Consider the following 24,707-nt stretch of genomic DNA (forward strand, 5'->3'; position numbering starts at 1 on the left):
GAAAGTCTCCAGTGTTGCATGGCAAATGGAGTCAATACTTCTTGCGTAACACATGCTCTAGGGCAGATTCAGATGTAGTCCAGAGTATTTATTTCTGAGGCTTTCCTTCTTTAATCCAAATAATTTAAGGAGGAAACTAATGAAGGAGAAAGCAGCAGCTATAGCCTGGTGTTGGTCAGTAGGTTTTTCTGAGCACACAGTGGTCAGCAGGATTATCTGATCCAAGTTTGCTGTCATCATATGGTAAGTGCTTGAGGTGGGGTTATCTGGCCATAAGAACTGCCTTCAGATTTAGGGCTAGAAATGGCATTTCTTTTTGAAGAGGTCTTCACTGAGTGGGCTTTGGCATCACAGCACTGTAACAGAGCTGTGTACAATTTCCAACCTGAGGTCCCTGAGGCCAGGGAACAGGGGCCAGTTTATGGTTTGAGAACCGAAGTCTGCTGAAGTCAGTGGCTTCCTATGAAGTCGGGCTAAATCTCAGCACGAACAATTCAGTTCACTTCTTTCAGGAGGGATTCACTTGCACCTTAAAGTCAGAGCAAAATTCAGACTTGGTCCCAGTTTGGTTCTTGGTTTTTGGAGAATTTTACACCAATGTGACGTCCCCAACCTCTGCTGAGTTACAACAGTTCAGGCGCAACACATAGAACTAATGGCGTCACACATCCCTGCAAAGTAAATGGAAAATACTTCTACAAATACAATTGAGGCAAATCCAAGGTGTCTGACCCACTTCTTCATCCTCTCTGGTGCTTAACCTGCTTGGCATGAAGCAAGCCCCCAGTTCCACTAGCCAGGGTGGCACTGGGACAATGTCAGGGCTTTATATAGACTGTGCAGGGCCAGACCTCAGCTGGTCTAAAGCATCGTGGCATACACAGCCTGAAAACATTGATGCTTTTTACTCCCACTTAGCAACCAGACTCATGAAGGTGCAAATGAAACCAGCACTCACTCAACAGTCTCATCATTAAATCTGAATAACCTTTTTGTTTTTCACCCCGTGGGGCTCAAAGTCAGCCCTTTAAAGTGACTTGGATTTCAGAGGATGGGCTTGACTATGGAGGCTTTCACGTGTTCCTTCACAAGAATGCAGTACTGTACAGACCCCATCACAGAGACTTTCAGCTCACTGTGCACAGCCAGCGCGGCTCAGGACGCGTTACTGCACACCAGGTCGTGTTCAACCCGTCAGTTCGCTGCAGCTTTGTCCGATACCATACAGATAAATCCCTCAGGAATAACAAATAACCTATGACTGGTATAGCATTTTTTTTTTTCCTTTTGTAAGACTGGAGAGACGGGAGAAAAAAAGCCCATTGATCGCCAAGACCAAATTTGCCGTAAATCCCAAGTTATGCTACAAACGATCACTTACATTTCAATATGAAAGAAGCGTGTCAGAGTTGACTAAAAGAAATGTTCATGTCCAGAAATTGACCTCGGCAAACCACGAGAGTTGTAGAACACTGGAACAGGTTGCCCAGAGAGGTGGTGGATGCTCCATCCCTGGAGACGTTCAAGGCCAGGTTGGACGAGGCCCTGAGCAACCTGATCTAGTTGGAGATATCCCTGTTCCTTGCAGGGGGGTTGGACTAGATGACCTTTGAAGGTCCCTTCCAGCCCTAACCATGCTATGATTCTATGATCATCATCCAGAAATGTCTGACCCTTCTCCTTGGGAATGCATCTTCCATCGGTAGCTTTGTTTTAACAAACAACAAACCATTGGATCCTTGCTGGCCTCGCACCACAGCGTAATGGGTTGGTGAGGCTCATGAGGAGAGATGCCAACAGTCTTTTGGTGTGCTTTACAAGTACAGAAAAATTAGTTCAATTTGTTGCTAGTTTTTTGTTGTTTGTTTTTTTTTTTTTTCTTCCTTCCCTACAGATTAATTCCCAGTGCTTCCAATTCCATGCGTTCTTGGAAAAGAAAAGCAATAGGGGGGGAATAAAAGACTTGAACAAGTTGAAGTGTTAAAAAAGAGAGGGAACAAGAAGGAGAAGAGCAAGAAACGGAGAAGTGCAGTCAGTTGGCGTACTGTGCATAGAAAGCAACTTTTACTCGCTCGATCTGGTGACAGAGTTTAATGGCTGGACCAAGCTTCAGCTCCATGCATTCTTGCACCGTGGGCAGTGTCAGCAACAGAAGGGCTTGGCCATCGATGTCCTGGGGAGGAAAAAACCAGCAATAATGGCTTTGTTTGTGGACTCTGGAGGGCAGAAAGCATAACCAGGTCTGGAGAAGCAAGAAGGGAAGTTTGCCCTAAAAATTAAAGGTGGTTTTGTCCTTTGCCCTTTCCTCCCACTTCGATGCTGCCCATACTAGGGGCAATGGATTTAAACTGAAAAAGGGCTGATTTAGATTAGATATAAGGAAGAAATTTTTCACTCAGAGGGTGGTGCAGCACTGGAACAGGTTGCCCAGAGATGTTGTGGTGCCCCATCCCTGGAAGTGTTCAAGGCCAGGTTGGATGAGGCTTTGGGCAACCTGGTGTAGTGGAGGGTGTCCCTGCCCATGGCAGGGGGGTTGGAACTAGATGATCTTTGAGGTCCCTTCCAACCCAAACCATTCTATGATTCTATCTCCCTTCTCTGGGATACATCATGCTTTTCAGAAGTGTCTTCATAGGCTCTCACCCTGCCCCCAGTTTGGGAAAAGCTTCCCAGCTGCTGAAATGCTGGATAAACTTCTACAGAAGCCCTGCAGGGTCCACAGAGATCTAATTAGTCCCATTTTATGACTGAGGAACTGAGGCAAGGGGGAAGCTGCAGAGAGCACACCAGGAGACACAGGAGAGAGCGAAATGAAGAAACTGAAGCTGGTCCGACTACCAAGTCAGACTCTTCCTTCACATCTTTTGGCCCATGATTTGCTCACCACAGGTTCTTATCTGCCTTGCTCTATGCTGTGTCCCCTGGTCCACCTGGGACCTGCCTTGTTCCACATCAGCTACCGAACAACCGAGACAGAGGGGCCTGGACCACCCAAAGCCCTTGCAATCTCTAATGTCCCAGAATCACAGAATGGTGTAGGCTGGAAGGGACCTCTGGAGGTCACACCTTTCCCTCAGGCATATTTATGTACCAAACTCCATGAACTAGCACCCCAGACGAAAGCTGTTTTACTAGGGATTTCTGTTGGCTTTATGGTCCTTTTCTTAATTAAGAACTCAAGTCCTCTTTATTCTTTAATGGACTGAGAAGCAGACGAGCAGGCTACAAAACTGCTTTTCACCCCTTGGGGAGGATCAGAGTCTAAGTGCAGAAAAAGTACTGTAACTCACAGGCAACAAAAACTCCCCAGGACGGCCCTGATTAGGTACCATTAAACACCAGGAGGATTTGGACACCTTCAGCACTGCTTTGATCAAGACCGTCCACAGCTCAGGTTCTTCCTCCACTGAAGCTTGACGGCATGGCCCATTGCACCAGAGCTTCCTTGCAAATCACAAGGAAAAGCTCCAGTCATCTGTGTTTGATTAAAGCCCCCATAAAACTCTTTGGCAAAGCAGAGGCGGGGTTGGCCTTGGAGCCCTGGCGTTATTCCAGGCTGATTAACAAACGGTCGGAGACCGTTGAGTGGTTCAGCCTTGCTCTGGACTCCCACTTCCACTTCTCCCAGTTGAAGCAGCTGTGCTCATGTACAGGGTTATTCATGGTGAAGAACCAGAGATACTTCAATGTGCAGTTGGCCATACCACTGACTGCCATCAGCCATGGTCTAATTAACCACACTTGCTTCTTTCTAACTATGATTTCTTCCTACTGCCCTTTATTTTCAGCAGTGGCTGTTACTCATTAGCCAAGGAATGGCTGTTTCGACATAAATTTTACATGTTCACACTGACTTGAGATGAAGGGCATTGGCTTCTGCTCCTGCAAACCTATCTGCTTAATGGGGAGATGCTTGGCATCTCCTAAAATTAGGTCATTCGAGGGTCTGACTGCCAGATCTTCAGAGGGATGTAGATGGGAATTCGGTGTCTACATACTTGAAGCATGTAGGTGTTAGTGACAAAATTCAGACGGCCAGTTTTGGGTTCAAGCAGCAGTTTTCTGCTTCCCAGGCCAGTATTTTAAAACAAGATGGAACCCATGTGGCCACAAGAGACAGCTTGCTAGGTACCAAATAACCACTATCTGTTGGTGCCTGTGTGACACCAGGATGGTGCTGTTGACCTTGGCATGAACAAGAAAGGTCTAAACCTCCTGCTTTTCACCAAGCACTCCAGCTGGGGTGTTTCTGTTCTCTCTGAGGATCTGGCAAGGCTCTCATTCAAGTTTCCAAGGGTTTCCATGCCTTGCCAAAATTTGTGCTATAGCTTGGCCTGAGGACAGCTAAAGTCTGATCGTAATCTCTTTGTCAAAGCCCCAGGGCCCAGCCAGCAAGGTGGTATGTGCTGCTCTTTTTTTTTTTTTTTGTGGTGCGAATAAGCACCATGGACACAAAGAGAACAGTTACATGAAGACCTCTACCTGCTCCTGAAATATTTTGGCAAGGGGTGCACAGTCGGTCAGTTTAATAAACCTCACGACATCAGTCACGGTCCACTCCAACGGATTACTGTCCAGGATGAGCTTCTCTTCCTCTTCTTGCTTCATTTCCTACAAAAAACCAAAAGCTCTCATAAAGAAAAATACCTTGTGTGGAGAATCAGGGCAGAGATGCCCTCCTCAGATGAGGACAGCTTGGCACTGAAGGTTAATTTAGGAAGAATATTGCTATTAATAGGGAGTGAAAGCCTATGGGCATACTCACTTCCTTGACTTGTGGGCACTTCTCCGACTCATTGTAGGAGTGGGGCTGCGGTCTCCGGCTCCGTCGGGCTCTCTCCATGGCAGGAGGTCGGTCCGACTCGGTGCTGCTCCGCAAGGTGACTGCTCGCCGGGGCCTGGCAGAGGGGATCTCAGCAGAGGAGGTATCCGTTTGGTCATCACGGAGCTCTGAGCTGGTTTCCTCGCTTCCCGTCTCGTCCTCCATCGCGTCCGGCTCATCATCTTCGGTCTCCTGCACAAAGACCATCGGGGAAACAGCATCCAGGCTCAGAGATTAATACAGCAGCAAATCGAAAGGCACTGGGTCAGACTGCATGGCTGTGCCCATGCTGGTCCAGGGTAACATTTATTTTAACTGAATTATCTCATTTTCATTACAGCGCTAAGTAGATTAGCCCTCAATTTAGATTTGTTACAAAACGCGGAAGGAAAAAATACATGGTGGATAAATCCTTTTTCTGTTTCTTACAAAAGGTCAACGGCAATAACTCATCTGGCACGAAATGTTCCTCTGTTGGGCTGGTATCTCAAACCTCGTGGCACCACAGATGTGCATGAGAAGGGGAAATGGAAAATACTAAACGGATAAAACGAAATTCGGGTTGCTTGAGATGAAACAAAATCAGAAATAGGCTTGGATTTACACCTTCGCCTTGTGTCAAATTTTCACGGGTGCCACTGGTATTGAAAGGAAGGGAATTTTGGTGTCTTTCAAAAATATCTAGATGTACCAATGTATACTTGTACTTGACTTCTTAGCTGGCGTTTCTGTAAAACCCAAGATAGAAGATTTCACCCAGATTTCCCTGCTTTCAGCCCAACACCTAACTGCTGAAGGTGAAGCACAAATTTCCATTTAAAGGATATTACACCAGATTCTTGTTATTTCTGTCACACAGAGCTTGTAAGGAAACATCAACTGATGGAAACTGTGTATTTTGAACTTTACATATACATAAGTGGCCCAAATGGCTTCAACAGCTTAGTTCTGATCAAAGTGTGAGCATGCATCCAAGCCATATGCTCAGTGAAAGAGCAATTTTAGACAAAGTTAGTTATATTGGCTGAAAGGTTGAAAAATTTGGCTAATGATTGATTTAGGCTCAACATTGAGTTTATTTCAGTTTAAACTCCTTTGAAGCAGGTATAATCTAAGGAAATGAAGCACAACTGCACCTAAATGAGGGCCAAGTCATGAAAATGAAAGCAATCAACTGAAAGCTGCCTAGCCTCCAGCTGAAGTTAAGAGAATTTAAGTAAATCAGTTTTATTTCACGTTGCACAAAGCAGCAGTCACTGGCACTCAGCTGAGGAAGCAAAACACACATGAACATTGTCTTTACCATCATGGGAAAACTACCTGGGAACGGTCCACACAAAACTAGGTCTGCTCAAGGTTTTATCTGGACATGAATCATTGCTGAAGCTGGGATCTTGTCATATCCCACAGCATACTCGAACAATTGAGGCCTCAAATACCATATATTTGGGACACAAACCATTTGCTTGCTTTCTAAAGCTACTAGAACATCTATTGCTTGATGTTGTGAACCAAAAATATTATGAATGATTAATGAAAAATTAAAAGCCCTTGAAACCATAATGGCCTGAGAGTTATTTTTATTTATTATAATATTTAGAGATCTTAGACATGGATCACAGATCTCCCCTTCGCTCTGCTAGATGCTGCACAAAGCATTTAACAGGCTCATCTGCCTGCCTACAGGTTTATAAGGAAACAAAAAAACCCAAAGATGTAATGCTATACAGCACGTTAGCTAGTCAGTACTACGAAGGTGGAAGCAAAAACTCTATTTTCTAATACTAGAATGGACAAGGGTGAAAGTCCCCAAAGCGTCCAAATAAAGCCAGTCTGATCTTAGAAGAACAGAGTAGCAGGAAGGGAATCAAAATAGAAAATGGAAGCATTGAGCTTTGCTGCGGAGTCCCTCAAAAGGAAGATGCGGATGGGGGGACAAAAAAGCACCAAGGGGCTTTTGCTGATTTATCCCAGGGCAACACATACCTCTGCAGAGCCTGCAGCATTCAAATCAACAGCTGATGACCTTCTTTTCTTCTGCACAAAGATGGATTTCCGCCTCTTCCTGCGTCTGGCTGGCTTGACATGCCCACTCTTCATGTTGTTATTTTCCCCAATTGGTGGCTTAATGATTTTTTTCCTCTTTCCATAATAATAAGCTGGAGAAATGAAGCAAAACACTCATTAAAAACTTTAACCACCAAGAGGAGGAAACTTTGGCATGCTTCTTGCTACTGATTCAGTACTGCACTCTAGATGCACTTTCATAAGAAACTTTAAAATACATTAATTTGGAAAAAATGTTCAGTGTAAATATGTCATCTCGGACCAGCTCAGAGTGTTACAGCTCTTATGTACACACATTTATTGGTGATGAGTGACAAGTTCAGAATTTAACCTTACAGTATGTACTTAGGCAAAGCTTCCACTAAGCCGAGCAGTGATTTGGAAGTAGAGAGGCCACCATGTTTCAGATTTGATCCAATGCCCTTCTGCATGAGTTAACAATCTTAGATACACTTTTGGTTGCTAATGTTTTCAGCAGAGTGAAGAGGACCAGCTATCCTGAATTATGTATGTTTGTTCAATGCACGAAGGAACGGGCTTTTATTACCATTGACTATTTCATGGCCCAATTTGAAATTAAGGATGTGAGAGTCCTCTGACCTTACATTAGGTGTTTGTGTTAGATGCTTTTTGACATGCTCTACAGCATCCTCTGGGGCTGACAGATACTCAGCCCTTCACCAGCTAAAGTATCCCAGGACAACTAAAACGGCACTTAGCACTCACGTCAAAGTTCATAACTGAACTGATCCTTTCATCAAATCAATGGAGTTTTGAGGAACAACTCATCCAGTCACATACAACCATCAACTCTGAGATGAGACAATCTCAGCTGGAGCTCTCCTAGCTGTATTCCTCCAGCTCTCCATTTGCTACCAGCGGGAGCTAGGAGTCTAGCTCAGGGGTAGACTTCCACAGAAGCCCATATTCAGTGAATATTCAGTGATCTGAATATCTCCCTGAGCCAATTTCTCCTGCTACTCTGGCTCTAAACAGAAGCTAAGTAGTTTAAATCAATGATATTGGTTTCTTGCAACCTTTATGGAAGAAGGACAGGGCTCACTTCCACTTTCCTGACCTAAGAGCCAACAATATCAGTAACCTTGACAACAAAGTGTTGAACACATTCTTAACTTCAGCCTTCCTGAATAGGTAGGAACATGTTTAAATATAAAACACCCTGAGCAGAGATAGTCAATTCTACCAAACTCCTTCCAGCACTTGGCACTGTGGTACTGGCCTGTGCTGCTGCTTGTCCCAGAAACTCTTCTCTGAGTTTCTGGCACAAGCTGATGCACAAGATTAATCTCAACTAACAAAGGTGTCTCAGATGTAGCAGTTTAAATTTCAGCTGGCCACTGCAGGTTCCTTTTTTATGTGCCCCTTATATTAAATTTACATAGAAAGAAAAGTCAAGACTTCCGAAAGAACCGACTTTCAAACAGATATATTAGGATGGAGTGAGATGGGACAGTTTTCTGGAGATGCCGATTTCTCTGTATAGAGTACTAAGGGAGCCTATGGTGGCCTGGTCAGGATTAAATAACTGCTCTTAGATGAGATGAATCCTACTCAATATTAATGTATTACACAACTCCTGTTCTTCACTAAGCTCATGCAGTCTCCCACTGCTCTCATCCCTGGCTAGCAACAAGAAGCATTTTCGCCAATACTCACTGTACTTGGTTTTAGTATGAATGGAGCAGTTCTCTGGACAGACTTCAGCCACCAGAACAGGACTGAACAAGTTGGGGCAGCACTCTAATTTTGCACAGACTCTTCTGCAGAAATCCGCTACCTGATCCGAGGTTCGCACAATCTTAACAGTCGCCCTGTATGTCTTCCCTCTGTATCTACAAAAGAGTATAACAAGAACCCATGTCAACAATCAAGCAATGTCCTTCATGCTACAGACCAGATTCTCTCTTCCCTAATGACTTTTTTGGAAGAGTGTCTCTTTGGGAAGGCAGGTAGAACAGGTCTACTTGTTTTAGTGGCTCCATTTCAGATGGGACTTGAAAAAGGAAAGACAAGGTGAAATGATCCTGGAATCAGAGATGTGGACATGATTTGGGGAGGAATGCATGGCAGGCTGGATATATCTGTAGATACAGCAAGACAGAAAAAAATCACAGTAGGCTTGGTGAGGATACTACGCAGGAGAGCAAGCCCATACTATGAACTGATGCATAGTTTTGGGGAAAGGGATGTAGTCTCTCTTCATATGTTGACCTGTGGGAAGAAGCTCATACACCTTGCAGAGCTTTCTGGTCACCACCTTATGTTTGGGCTGCACTAGAGACTGTCTCTATAAGACCCCAATACACCTTTGGTCTTCTCCATTGCCATCTTTCTCGGGGCAGCTCTCATAACACGTTCCAGCTCACGACAAGCCCACAATTTCATTGTGCCAACTGTGGTTAGTGAGATACACGCACTGCGTAGAAGTTTCTGAGTGAAACTGTACTGTCTGCCATACCAGGACCAAATGTCTTCAACACTACGAGATGTGGGCAACACAAAACCCACGACTAACCACGAGTCTCTTGAGTTGTTTAACGAGGCTGCAGGAACAGGCTCTAAAAACAGATTCCTACAGGGAATGCTTAGAGTAGCAATCTGCAATGAAAGGCTTGTCTTAAATTTGTTATCCATGTGCTCCTACAACATTTATTTCAGTGTTTTATATGAAGTGTTTCTGAGCGATAAATGGCTAAGAAAGATACAGTTACATCCCTTCTGTAATGCATTGTAGATGTGAACTCTGAAAAACCAATTATCCCCATAATTTATTAAACAGCAGAACCAAGCTATTGTAAACAGTGAGATAAGGTTTTTAAAACATCTCTTACACGTCCCGAGGAATGCAACACAAGAGACAATCACGCGAGCGCCTGGTGTTAAGGCATTTACAAATGTGCTCAGAGGAGAGAAAAGTAACACACACAAAAGAAAAAGCGGGAGAGACAGTGAAAGGAAGATTATTGGATGGGAGGCACTGAAAGACAAAGATACAGTCATCAGGAAAAAACAGACAAAGCATTTGTGAGTGTATTAAGACTCACAGTTCCCTAGCAGGGAATCAGCTGCTGATAGTCGGATACAGAAGAGGAAGAGGAAGAGGTGGTGAAACAAAGGAGATGTGGTCAGGGAGTTAAAATATGCAGTGTGCACCCCATCCCCAGTAACCCCATTCCCTCTCTGAAGGTTTTACTGAGTTGCACAAAGCAACTGAGAAACCATCTTTTGCTGCTCTCCACCTCAAAAGCTCATTCTGGAAACACAAGGGTATGGGAAAAGGGTTTGAAACTGTGGTATATGAAGTGTTATAGAGGGGTGCCCAAATGAAACTTGGGTCTGAGAACAGCCCAGTGCAAACAACCCCATGTCGCAAAAGACTTGATCCAAACTGTTACCTCAATGCAAAACTCTTCCATAACTCAAATGAGCATTTCTGCAAGGCACCAGGCTCTGACACCCCATTTGGTACCTGACCAGGGACCCCAGGTCATGAAGACAGTCCTGGATTCATTCATCCTTATGAATGAATGAATGAATGAATGAATGAATGAATGAATGAATGAATGAATGACTTAATTAGCGAACTCTTCATGCATCCTGATAGATCTGGACAGATGATGTAAAATGGAAAAAGTGTTCCTTCCAGATACAGAGCACTGCTGTCCAGCTTCCCTGTGAAACAGCTGCACAGTCAGGCTGGCTAAAGGGGGTTTGGCAAAACCTCATATCAAAAGAACAAATTCCAGAGGCATTTAAATATATCTACTTATAAACGTTTTGTATTTCTTTTCAATGTGTCTGAAAGTGTTCAAGGCCAAGTTGGATGAGGCTTTGGGCAACCTGGTGTAGTGGAGGGTTTCCCTGCCCATGGCAGGGGGGTTGGAACTAGATGATCTTTGAGGCCCCTTCCAACCCTAATCTATGATTCTACGATTCAAGTACTTCTCCAGGAGCCATTAAGTTTAATGACAGCCTATATCATTAGGCCAGTAAGTGTGACTCCTGTGACAGGCTGCAGAATTTGTGTTACCTTCAACTGAGCCCCAACAACTTTGGTAGGACTAAAGCATCACTGCCAGAAAAGCACCAGCCTCCCCTTGAGGGTCTCCACACTGGAAGAATGCTGGCAGCAGGAGCACCTGTACCTATACCTCATGAGCCTAAGCATCATTTTATGTCTGGATGTGTCTGGATTTAACTTACATTTATTTGTCCTTGTTCTGACTTTCACTGCTAGGATAAAAAGACTGCATCTGCTTTTGTTTCCTGGCAAAAGCACTGTAATCAAATCGTCTCTTGATCTTCTTTCTTATAAGCTAAGAAAGCTGCCTGATGGGTATTATTCAAGCATGGCTGACTTTTTCTAACTGTGTGCTTCCTATTGTGTTTGGCTGCCCAGAGAGGACCCATTGTACTAAAGTGCCTGGTGAAAGAAAAAGATGAAACCAGGAAAACGAACAACTGATTTCACAGTGTGGTTTGAACGCAATACACATGGCAATTAACAGAATGGATGGCAAAATGGAGATCAACATGGCTGCAGCAATCAGTCCCAATAACCCAAGGTGTTAGTACTGGCTGCAGTAATATTTTTTACATGATTTTGCCTTTGGCAGCACCTCTTTCAACTATAAACCAGGTTTTACTAATATTTTCCATATTTCTCGCACACTGAAGATTTTTAACACAAACACCACCAAATGTAATCCAAGCTGTTGTAGGACAGCCATGTGGAAAGAGGTCCTTTGGATATAGTCAGAAAACCCTTTTCCACTAGCATCACTCAAAAAATTACCAACTATTGATATTCCTATTGAGGTTTTTCATACTAGGACTCCTATCTTCCTAACCACTTTTAAGCAGTAACCAACCTGCATGCACAGCACGGCAGCACTGGAGATGGAAAATAGTTGTTTCAGTTTGCTTAGAAATCATTGTTCTTTTGAAAAAAAAAAAAAAAGAAATCAGCTGAAGTCAAAGAAATCCTCCTTTCCTCTCCCCCTTCCTCTGTCCTCAGATCTCAAAAATTAGAGCAACATTAATGGCTGGAACTACTTCCATGAAAAATACACTTGGGTTCTTTCCTGATCCATGAGCAACGATATGAGGCTAATAGCACTTTCCTGGCAATGCCACCCTTCTGTTGAAGCTTACTGTGGTCATAAAACAGATGAGAAGTTCATGAGAGCAAAATGTCTTCTAGGAGCTCCAGCTAGGGACCGTGTGTGATGATGTGAAAAGCCTCATGCTGAAGCCACTTCAAACAGCAAGAGCATTGAGACTACTCTCATTTTCAAAGGTCTTATCCCCAGTTCTGACAATAGTTGAGACTATTTTTAACAATTCAGTGGCTAAAAGCCTAAATTTCCTTTTGAGGGATCAAAAACGTCTATCTGTTCTTTTGCAAGAAATTTCCAATGTGTCTTACTAGCTTAAAGTCTGCCAAACATGAGGAATCTCCAGGAAACACTAGCTACCCACAGCACACAACTAAGCTACCCACAGCACACCTCTAAAATCTCTCTGCATCAGATCTACTAGGAGCAACTTACCAGCACAGCAGCAGAAATTGTCTACCATGCACTTCATCACGTTTGAATCAGACCCTGCCTGTATGGACCACTGCAACTGCCAATGATAGAAACCCCTAAAGTTTTCATTAAAAACCTGACATCCTTGAAGCTACTCAATGTATCTTGAATATCAACGATGTTGCAAATAATCTAAGTTTAGGTAAAATCAATAAAAATGTAGTAGTTATCTTCCTCCAAAGCTGTTTAATCATCCAGTGATATTTTGTACTCTTGAATGCAGGATTCAGAAAGGGCCCTGGAATTATTCTGGTTTTACGGACATGTCTCGTTATGTTTCCGCCTGATTTTAGAAGGAAAGGGTTTAAGTCATTCCACTGGTGCTAATGACTTCTGTCTCGAATATTTGGCAAGAAAGCCACCTGATCACACTCACTCACCCTTGCAGTGCCTCAAGAAGTATTGTGGCAGAGCTGATGCGGAAGACAAATCAGATTATATCAGCTGTAGCTTTGTACTGACCTTTGAGGAGCACCGTTAGTAAGTGACTGCCACTTGGACTTCATATCATTTCATTGCAACCCTCTGGGTTCAGTTGTCCAGCCAACTTTCCACTCATCACAAAGATATCCAATCCACATCTCCACAGCTTGGCTATAAGGACTCTATGGGAGACTGTGCTGAGAGCCTTGCTAAAATCAATGTAAATAACTTCCACTGCTTTTCCCCTAACCTCTAGTGACCTCATCACATCAGGCACAACTTGCCCTTCGTAAATCCATACTGGTTCTTCCCAGTCACCTGTTGGTCCTGCATGTTCTTGGAACTGGCTTCCAGGAGGATTTACCTAATAACCTTCCCAGGAAGGGGAAAAAGGGGGCCTACAGGAAAGTTGGAGAGGGACTTTTACAATGGCATGTAGTGACAGGACAAGGGGCAATGGCTTTAAATTGAAAGAGGGGAGATTTAGAATAGATATAAGGAAGACATTTTTCACTCAGAGGGTGGTGAGGCACTGGAACAGGTTGCCCAGAGAAGCTGTAGATGCCCCATCCCTGGAAGTGTTCAAGGCCAGGTTGGATGGGGCTTTGAGCAACCTGGTGTAGTGGAGGGTGTCCCTGCCCATGGCGGGGGGGTTGGAACTGGATGATCTTTGAGGTCCCTTCCAACCCAAACCATTCCATGATTCTATGATTCTATGAACATTAGGTTGACGGCCTGTAGTTACTTGGATTCTCCTTCTTGCCCCTCTTGAGGAAAGGTGTGATGTTTGCCTTTTTCCAGATATCAGGAAACTTCCCTGATCACCATCAACTTTCAAACACGACAGAGTGGCCTTGCAATGACACTAGCCAGTTGCCTCAAGAAGAGGTGGCTGCATTCCATCTGGCACCATGCACTTGTGCACATCCAGTTGGCTTATAGCATCTCTAGCTTCTTATCCATCTACCGTGGGTAACACTTCACTCCCTCAAACAGTAACAGGGACCTGGGAGGCCTGAGAACAACCTTTGCTAGCAGAGGCTGAGGCAAAGAAGACTTCGAACACCTCAGCATCACCTGTCACAAACGAAAGGCAGTATTCTAAAGCATCCATGGCGAAAAGACTTCCTTTGAAATTCAGCCTCATAAATAAGCAATGGTGTCTGTGATTCCTAGAGTTCAATTGCTGGATTTGGGCAACGCTCAAAATTTCTTGTAATGAAGGAGTCTAAGAACACTCATTTTTCTTTTTTTTTATTAACTGGGCTCCATACAAGACTCAGGAGAGAACTCTCTGTGCACACTGGTACTGTTAAAGTTCAAGGTCCTGCAAAATTGGCTAAGTCCAAACAGCCCCACTTACCGCCTTAGAAGTGAAAGCCCTTCCAAGGATAAAGTCCCTCAAGCATTTTACGCAAAATTGGGAAGCCAAATCTGGATGTTGGCACTGAACTTAAAAGTATCTATAAGAGTTGGATGCCCACGGCTTTAGCTGGCCCTCATGGGAATTCAGAAGATGGGGCCTGACACTTCTAACTCATCATCCCCAACAAATCAGGTTTGACTATTTTTCACGGGGAGCCAGCAGCGCTGATGGGAAGCGACTGCCATCACGCATTGCAGACACATCTCTTTGGACAATCTGGATTGTTTATCTTCTTTGCAAGGCTAGTGTAATTGATTCTGCGCCGGTCACTCATGACAGCAGAGTCAACTAAATGCAGGTTGCCTTAGGATGGAGATAATGCATTCCTGGCAGTGCACGATTTGGCGTTTGGGCCAGTGAGAAAAACAGCCTTTGATTCCCCGTCTTCCTCCCTCCCCTTTGCTCTACCCTACTGCAGCCATCGCCGCAAACAAACGGCAACATTGTCAAGATCCAAGGAGTTGTCAGTTTACATCAGAAGGAAGGCAGTGACACGCCATGTCACATTACAGCACAGACGCTCCAGCTGGCTGTAGAGCTGTCATCATTAGTGGCAAGACACCGATTGGAGCCGGTGTAGCTGGAACTCGGTGGAGACAGGCGTTTTTGCTCGTTACGGGTCTCTGTTTAAGATTCTGGAGCACAACTGGCTGTCAGACCTGATGTAATGTGGCATGTGCCGTTTGCGCATCCCAGGGTATCTGATTTCATGAGCATGTTTTCATTTCTGCTTCTGCACAACCAAATGCAATTAAAACCCCGATGTGCTTCTTGATGAAGCAGCTGAACCAAACTCAGGAAGGAAAAAAGAAGGAAGACCTAGGTCTTAGACATGTCTACCCTCTGTCACTCACTCTTACAAGTACTCAAACTACCCACAGGCAAGCTGGTATGACCAGCCAGCACCACTCTGTGAGCAGAACTCCAGCCTCAGAAACCAGAGGACAACGCCACACTGAACAAAAATACATTTCTATGCTTAGAAGTCGCTCCAAAACATGCTGTCCCAGCTCTGAGCCTGTAGTGACCCATTCTATGGCTTGATAAAGTTGAAAGATGCTCCTTGACTCCCTTCAGCTCTCTTCAGAGCTGAGATTGCTGTCTCTTGGGTTAGCCATCATGCAGGAACACGTAAACACGTACACAGCCTGTGACTGGCTGACCAACACAAAAAGCAAAAGCTCCTTGCTGGAAAGCACTGGTATACTTTTATCTGGCAGTCAATGTGGATATAAGGTATATTCCAGCAGGCTGGCTGCCCTGCTAAATAGACGGGAGGAGGAAACAGACAGAGGAATGAATGGGTAGAAGCATCATGGGGGAAGATAACGGAGATGGACGTGCTCGTTACAGTGAGATTACCACGAGGCAACAGTGAGGGAGGATAAGTGGTTGACGTGATATGGATGAGCGACAATCTCTAGCGGCCCATGTACTCATAACTGAGTTGGTCTTCCTGGTCTATGCACACCCCGGGTCAGGAAGCTGCCTGGGGTCTCAATGGATTGGGCTGTAGACACAGATGACTATCAGGAATAAGACATGTCTGCACTTGACAGTCAGTAAAACATTTGCCAGGCTGTCTCTCATTAGAAATAAGGATTGCAGCAGCCTCAAGAACTACATACTGCTGCTTTTGCGCAAGGTGCATCTCCACATTCAGATAAGAAATTCCAACAGTCCTCTTTTGGATGCTGCTAATAGGAAAACTGCCTGTAAGCTCAAGTCTTCGCAGGACAGGACATTAAGATGGAGCAGTACAACTTGATTTAACAACTGCTAAGTACCTGTAGAAGTCCATTATCTGTTTGCTAGTAGAAGGTGTGGGAGCCTGGAATCAGTGAAAACCAGGTCATGGACGATGACTTGCTTTTAATGAAAATCTGCATGTGCAAGGATGACTTTTAGATCTCCATCCACAAAATTTCAGTTGACAAACACAAAACCACATGGATGAAAGAAGCGAATTAAAAATAGGATTTTCTAGTAGCTTTTCATTTCTAATTGCAATGCCTTAGAAAAGCAGTTTTGAGTATGCAGAACAAAAGGTTCTCAATTCTCTCCCTCAACCAGAGCACACATGAGCCTTCTGCAATATCTGCATGGCCAAAGATCAAACACAATAGAAATCAGTAGTGCCATATTTGACGGCCAATCATTTCAAACAACTGAGAGAAAATTGCTTTTATTTGAAAAGGAGTAGCGGCGTTCAGTACAAATGGTGAGATTCACTGCATTTAACCTCAGTACTCAAAAAGTCAAGGTGACCAAGTTAGTTAATGGAGAGAGCAGTCTTCAAAGAACTATTTGCTGACATCTGTCTTGAAGTGGGAAGAATTGCTCTTTGGAGGGACCCTGGAGAGAGCTTTGGTGAGACTCTTCTCTTTCAGAGAGACAATGGTTGTTGAAATGCATCCTAAGTGTAGTGCTCATTATATAAAGAAGACATAAATGGGTAAATTTTGAAGTTGGAAGGGGAAATTGAGTATTTTCTAGATACGTAGTTTTCTTGAGTGTTGTTCAGAAGAGAATTGAAGCATATATTCTAGAAAGGCCTCAAATCTTGATTCGAATCCCAGATTTGTTAGTATTTTGTCCTAATCCCTTTCCTGCTTAAAACTGTGTCCCTGCTGTTTTGTTTGCACTTTTTTTGTGCCATTCATTCTTGCCAGGTTTTTCTGCATCAGAATGACAGGCTCTATATTAAAAGCAGTAATACTCCTACATTTAGGAAGCCAGGAATTGAGTTAATTCAGTAACAGCCAAGCTTATAGGAACGGCTTATCAAAAACCTCAGGACTTCACTGAATAAACATGGCATTTTTCATCAAAGTCTGGATGGCTGCTTGGAGAAAGACAATAGAAATGAACCATTCAGGTGAATATTTCATTTCTTCAAGTCACTATAGAACGAGTCAAACAATTCAACACAGCAAAATGATAATTAGAAAAGTAAAACTATCACAATAGAAAAAAATCTTTTGTTCTCCTTCTCCCACCCCCCACAATCAGTTCCTTTTTTGAAGCCTCTCAAATAAAACAGCACATGCTGAAGACTTACTTTGCTTTAAGGGTTTCTTCTTGGAAATTCCACTGAGGGTCTTCCACTAGCTGCAGTTCTCGTAAAACACTCCCTGGTTTGTAAGCTGCATTGATCACCATGCTGAGAACCTATGGAGAGACAAAACTGACAACACTGATGGGTTTAACAGCAGTCCTTGACCACGTCGAGCATGATCCCAGGTGCTGCATAGACAGGAGCAGCTTACAGGTGTCATCTCAGGTTCAAGGCTGCAAAGGGTGAGGGCTGGATGCAATGAGAAGAGGTCCCAGATTGGATCACTGTGCCAAACATATTGTAGATGACACATCGATCTGATATGGTGACTGCATTAAACGCTGCTAGCTAACCTCTGTTAATCAGTAATTTTTTTTTTGAGACAGACCCTCTCACTCAAAGCAGATTCCATTCCTTGCATTCACACTGGCTCAATTTAATAAAACATGAAAACACTTCTGATAGCTCAACCAGGTACAAAGTCATGTGTACTGTTACACACCAAATATTACAGGGGAAATTCACATACTTGAGGTCAGCAATATGCTTAAGCATCTGAGTGCTGCGTGCCTTAACTGTATTAACAGAATATTAATGAAGTCTACACAAAAAGAGTTCACAGGAGGTGTGCCTGAAACCCAGTGTGTATCCACTCTGTACAACAAAACACATGTGCCAATCCATTTAATCCAAAGTCTCTGAGAATAAAAATGATTCCTGCTATTGGCTCAGGGAATCCAAGCTTTAATAGTCTACACTTGGCCTAAGGAGATAAATACAAGAAAAACAAATCTCTTAACAGCACCAGACCATGTGTTTGAACACTCTGCATTGTACGTACATGAATGACCTCACAGTGAGTCTGGATTGGTTTTGATATAATTTAGCTCCTTACCTAATGCCTGTTCTTAATTCTTTGTGGGCGTGCAAATGATTTTGGTGTGGTGACTGTTACATTTCCCCAGCACCCATGAACGTGGTTCATCAGAAATGAAAAACTGGCTAGGTCATATTGCAAAGACTAATGTGTTTATGTTTGGGGTTTCTTTTCAGTTCTTTTTTTAAAAAAAAAAAATAAACCCAGCAATCTGAGGATTTGCTAGCATCTTAAAAACCTTGTAGGATTAAGCATTTTCAGGCAAGGGCTTCACTTAATGCTGCATAGTACCATGCAAAATGGCAGTGGTTTGAGTTGCTTGGCTAGGTTATTTACTAGAAGCAAAATTTGACTTATCGTTGGGCCCTTGGAAACGTTACTCGAACTAATCTTCCAAAAAGCACAATTAGAGACGCCTAAAGCAATGCCCAATAACAGCACCAATGTCTTATGCAGCTCTGACCATCTGCACTCTACCAGGAAGGGCAGGAGCAGACTCCCTATCTCATACAAGGGGAAACTCCAACACAGATTTACCCACAGCTCTCCAGTTGGTTCTCATCTCACCACTCAACCCACTATACTAGTTACTAAGCCATACTGATTCCCAAGAGAAGAAAAGAAGGCTTCTAGGTGAGCCTATCCAGTCGCTCATCCACATCTTTTCTTGCCTCCCTCTCACGGTACAAACTGATGGGGCACTGGCCTCTGACACAACTGACACCAAAACCAGATGCAGAGAAACCAAAGGTGGGCTTTCAAAAAACATCAAGTGCCTGGGTAGCTCCCACGCTCATTCACAACTCATCAGGCATATTCCCCTCCTGATTAGTTATTTAACACCTATGCAGGAGCTTGTTGGGAAAGCTCTCCTTCAGCACACTTTGTCACCTACCCTGCTTGGCAGTGGGAAAGTTGGGAGCAGAAAGCAAGCGTCTCTTGCTGAGCAATTCCTCCAAACATTGCTGTCCTGCTCCTTTATCAGGGTGATGGCGTTTGTATGACTTGTCAGAACAGTTAGGAAATGAGCAAGAAAAGAAAACCCAGCCCTGCAAACAACAGTGTGGCCACGTCTGGGCATTATCCCAGGCACCTAATCAACTCCAGCCCTGCAAAGACACCCACAACAGCAGGACTTTTCTCAAAGTTGGCTTCTCATCAGCAGGACTCTGTAAACTTCCAAACTCAGTTTAAAAAAAAAAGTGTGTTTTGTAAGAACAATCATTTCCCTTTAAGGGAAGAAAAAATATCTTAAAACCTCTGGCTTTTACTCTTCTTGTATCTCAAATGAGTCACTGGGTTTGGCATTTTACCCTACAGCAGAAGTTCATCATCATGTTAATAGTGTTAACTTCTAACAACATTATCGTTTCATATTACACCCTATTAAACACTTGGGAGAAACAAGAACACTGGTTCTTGTGGAAAAACTAACTGTGATTAAAGGAAAAACAGTGAAGAAACCTAGACCAGTTTCCAACTTTCTCTGGAGATAGAAAGTTACTTCACCCATATCAGACTGGTCAAATATTCATCTGATTCACTAAATTCCCTTTGGCTGGAGTGTGATCAGTCTGAGATTTTGAAAGTTTATTTTCAGCCCTCTCCATCAGGAATGGTTTGGGTGCAGCCAGCGATGCCTTAGAGCAGAGGGGTGGATTAGATAACACCAGCCTTTGCTGCTATACATCTGTGAGGTTTCATTTTGGTACTGCTGAACTTTGGATTTTCAGAGTCAAGTAGGCTGGAGTCACATCAGTGAGCATGAGCACACAGCACCACCACAAGACTCTACCCAACCTTATAAGCACCTGACATCGTAGCTATAAAGTTTTCCATGTCATAGATTTTCAAGTGCACAAGGGCCCTTTTCTGAGCACGTCTAGACGTGTATGGGCAGTTCAGCACCTTTCTTCCCATCACAGCTTTTTGGTATTCACACATTTCCCATCTCTCCAACCCTCTTTGTTAATGGTCCCAACCCTGGAGGAAGCTTTCTCAGGCAGTTTAAAATACCATCACACCTCTTCTCCTGTTCTAGAGCCCAATGATCAGCATCTTTATGAGCAGAAACTCAATTTCTCTCCTCTATCTGACATATGAGGCCACATCTCTCACCTAACAGGAGGAGTCTAACTCCCAGGCTAGCCTCAGGCAGGACAGTAAACAGTTATTTTTTTTACTTGGAATAATGATGTGTCTGTGGGACGGAGAGAGAAGCAAAAAAAAGTTTTCTGAGATTCTTTAAACAGATGATCAAAGATCTAGAAGTGAGCTTTTATCATAGTCAAGGTTGTAGCACTTAAGTGTTGACACGCTTACGACAGTCCATGACATTTCAAAAATACAGATGTCCAGATCCTAAGTTGGAGGAACTACTACAGATGAGCTGATGTCCACAGAGCAGTCTTGAGGAGGACATCAGTGAACCCTCTTGCAGAAATACGGTTTACATCTTTCCAGACTACAGAGGTTTCTGCAATTCCAACACCGTATCTGATCACTAATGATAACGCTATCTGCCCAGCTCAATCATACACCTAAGGCTCAGTACAAGCTACTTAATTTTCTGAGCACCATGATTTAATTATGCAAATTTTCCTAAGAAGTCGTGCTGTGCTCCAAAAACTTCAAGTTGCAGAGTGCAATAGGCTTCCGTCACAACTGTTGGCTGATTTCTCGTTTGCATCACTTGGACAGTCACGTTACCTTTAAGTCCATTTTATTTTTAAATAGAAAAAGAGCAAAGTGTCTTAAAAACAGCAAGAACAGTTAAGCAATGAGGCTAATTAATCTTTACAGCTTATTTCCCTAAGATATGGTGGGTTATAGATCACCCAAAGTCTTAAGAAGACACCTCATTTTGTTTTAGAGTGTTGCCATGGTAAGTTTTTGGCGTAGATGGAAGAACTGTTCAGATTTTTTAGATAATCTGACCCAAGAACTAAACCTAAGGCTGACAAGGTGTTTATTTTAATTTAACTTAAAGTTGGCATTTATTACATATCTTAGCTACGATACAGTCACTATTTCTCAGCCCAGATGCAGTTGTTGGACGGCAATAGTTGATGTCTCCACTGTATTTGGCTCCAAGTTTCAACTTCTTTTCCAAACAAGTATCCCAGGAATGAGATAAACTTTGCAGCTGATGTTAAACAACAGTCATTTCCACCTCACTTGCCTCTTGGGGGGAAAGAAACCACAATAAAACACTGGTCCCAGCAGAAACTTGTGCTGGCACCAGGAATAATGAACAGCTAGGCTTTTAAAATTTTTTGGCACTAGATAGCACAAGTTACTTGTCACTCACCTAAGGCTTTGCATGGATGCAAGCACACATGCACACAAACATGAACAGAATTAAAATCAGTATTTTTGATCATACTACCAAAGAAGTGGCAATTGCTCTCAAGATTTTGCTGGGAAACCTTGCTCAAGGGCTGCCACTCCTGAAGGCACCTTAGCAATTTCCTCCCTGCAGAGCTCACAACCTCTGAATTCAACACTAGGACAAAGCAATCGGGCAGAAATCGGGGGGCATACGGTAACAATGCAGAGCTTGGCAGAAATGCCTGTTCTGTTGGAAAAGAGATGCTGCACAAAAGCAAATCCATCCGTGCTGCTTCTCTCCCAACACCCCAGGTGAGAACAGCCCATACTTCTCAAATGGAAGGAGATGCTCCTACTCCACACTACAAAGGTGTCCCCTGATGTTGTTTAAACCAGAGCCAAGCGGTATTGATCGTAGCTTGCACACTATTAGCATGCAGGTGAGTAGCACCAGTTTGTTTGGAGCTGGATCCAGGATGATGCTTCACTGCATGATGGAGGTGATGGAGGTAAGGAAGGACAAGACCTTGGGGGAAAAGAGGGCTGAGGAGCATCATGAACTACAATTATGCTGCATTTTTTGATATAACCCTCATGGTTGAGTGTGGAGGAAGGCAGAGGATGGGGAGCTACTCCCTCAGCATCCAGCCAGGAGCAAGATCTCCCATCACCTGGTGCTTGTGGGGAGAGGACATCTGCTCTTTTCTTGCTGTAGGTAATCCAGGCCAGGGAACATGGCAGGAGCTGGTTGTTCAGTTGGTTTTAGTCTGGGGTTTCCATCAGAGCCAAACACAACAGCATCTCCGTCACGGAGACTGCTGCCCGCTGTGAACTGGCTGGCAACTGGCACAGATGTTTAACTGAAGCGTCGCTAAAGGCAGAGAGTTATGGCTGGAGACCAGGTTGATTTAAAAAGCTCTCACCAAACTGCTACCGACTCCGCTCCTCCTTCATAGCTGTTGTTTCGAGTTGTCTCTCCCACCCTCCCCTGTGTGTTGCCAAAGTAAAGCCCATGTATAATTTATCTATTCCAGACAAGTTATGCTGATGCATAATTTACAATGGCCTGCAATTTTCCTATATAGTGAGAGAGAGATAATTATAACGCATTTGCATTCTTGGGGCCACATCATCAGTCAGTGTAAAGCGAGACAAAGGCACTGAGCTCAGCACCAACACTCAGTTCGGAGGGATGGGGACCCTCGTGAGCTCTGCAGCTGTGGAAAGCCTTGTTGCTGTGGGCCTGGGGTGAAGGAGATACGTCCTGCACTGTTCTCACCACTCAGCTCTGCAGTCCTTTTGGGTGCTCCGGCAGCTGCTACAGATCTTCACCCTGATGGAGGGATGTTGTCTTTGCCACTTATTGCCTCCTCCACATGGCGGGTACTCCCATCCTCATCCCAGCCCATGGTTCTCTGAGCTGCTGACACCTCTCTTGTCTTGGCAGCAGCTGATAGGAACCAGGTGTACCTCTCCTGCAGCACTTCTCTTCACCCTTTCCAGAATTCAGATCTGGTCCTTGTGGCCAGAACGAATTTGAATTTATCTACAAAATAACACTGAGCAATGCTGGGCCATTGCCATTGTCCTGCTCCTTGGGAAATCATTCATGTCTCCATAAGCAAGATGTTCATGTCTCGTTGACACTGCTACTTGCTCCTTCAGCAAGCAATTCTGTAAGGAGGCACAGCAAGAGAAAAGAAGGTTTCTACAGGAAACTCAGGCTGGTTTCCACAGTTGGTAATTGGTCCCATTCTTGAGGAATTTGGAGAAGCTGGTGTTGGTCTATGCAGCAAAGCTCTAAGATACTGGGGAAGTACCTGGCAGAAGCTTTGCACTGGTTATGTTTTTAAGATCCAAATTCCAGGAGGAAAGAAGGAAGAAACGCGAGCGTAAGTATTAATTGTGAATGCCTCCTGTTTCCCCTTGTTGCTTTTTCATTGCCTGTTTTCCAAGTAGTAGCAGACCACCAACGCTCCCCACCAGCAAGCTGCTATGGACTTGCTTTCGAATTTGGCAGCTGTCATCCTTTGCTCTGCAGTCACTTGCTCCTGCTTTCTGCTGAGGGCTACTCTGGACTTGCTTCTTTGAGACCCAAGTGTCCCACTTGCACAGGCAGCTGGATTACTGGGCTGTCTTCACAGCCCAGCTTTCAACCATGCAAGATAACTGTATATGAAGCAGTGCACGTAGATGATGAAGTGAATGGGGACACAGGAGTCACCCTACAGTACAGTACGGAGATGTTTTCAAAAGTGGTGGGTGATTTAGGAGGAATCTCACCTTTAAGGTGTTTCTCTTGAGGGCTGGGATTCATCTCCTTTCAGACAACTGCAAACACCCTGAGCTGGGCACTGCGGGTCTTGCAAATACATCAGATAAACGGACACCTAGAAGTTCCCACGCTTTTCCACCAAGGGCAGAGGGAGCTCAGATATGCCCCAGCATCCACATCAACTGGAGTTCATATAGGTACAGACTTGAAAGCTGGAAGATCTGGATTTCTAGAAGACCCAAGTCAAACTGAAATTGCGTCCAAGACACCAATGGCACCCTGCTTATCCAACAGTACCATCTTGCTGTCCTCTGCCACCTGCAGTCATCTTTCATCTGTACACGGACTGTAATCTTTGTGGAAAATATTTATGTGTTTTTTCCAACAAGCTAGCTTTTCTCTGAGGTCAACAGCAAGCACTCAACACTCTGGATTTGCCTCAAAGCAAGCACTGATTGGGTCACAATGAAGTGAACAGAGTGGTGCTCTGCCATCCCTCCTGCATGGGATTAACCCACCCACGTTCAACAAGAGCTGGGCACACCACAGCTTCCACTCAGCACATGGCACACACCCCTGCTTGGTTTTCTATCCTGTTCACTTTTCATCTCAAGTAGATTGGGCTCCATCAGACCATGGTCACATATACGAAGATATCACCCATGCTGAATCTGCTGGTCCAACGCACTGTTGATGCTGAGAAACCGGCTAATGGCAACAACCACAGAGGTCCTCTCTGGGGATGGCTCCGGTCAGAACATGAGTTATCTTGCACATAGTTAGATGAAACTTGCTCCCAACCAACAGAACTCCTCAT

At 44.1% G+C, this 24,707-nt stretch overlaps 1 protein-coding gene across 1 annotated transcript in view; it reads right to left on the minus strand.

The window, feature by feature from the left end:
* Positions 1-2,032: 2,032 nt before the first annotated feature.
* SFMBT2 (Scm like with four mbt domains 2) overlaps positions 2,033-24,707 on the minus strand; it is a 112,508-nt gene continuing 89,833 nt past the window's right edge. Inside the window, exons 15-20 of the mRNA XM_086610041.1 lie at positions 17,412-17,521; positions 8,567-8,742; positions 6,809-6,981; positions 4,766-5,014; positions 4,483-4,611; positions 2,033-2,173 (exon numbers count right to left, since the gene is read on the minus strand). Of these exons, the coding sequence (XP_086466167.1) occupies positions 2,033-2,173; positions 4,483-4,611; positions 4,766-5,014; positions 6,809-6,981; positions 8,567-8,742; positions 17,412-17,521 (978 nt within the window). The remainder of the gene's footprint in view (positions 2,174-4,482; positions 4,612-4,765; positions 5,015-6,808; positions 6,982-8,566; positions 8,743-17,411; positions 17,522-24,707) is intronic.

The sequence above is a fragment of the Tauraco erythrolophus genome, chromosome 4 (genome assembly GCF_009769465.1).
Source record: "Tauraco erythrolophus isolate bTauEry1 chromosome 4, bTauEry1.pri, whole genome shotgun sequence".
Classification (NCBI taxonomy): domain Eukaryota; kingdom Metazoa; phylum Chordata; class Aves; order Musophagiformes; family Musophagidae; genus Tauraco; species Tauraco erythrolophus.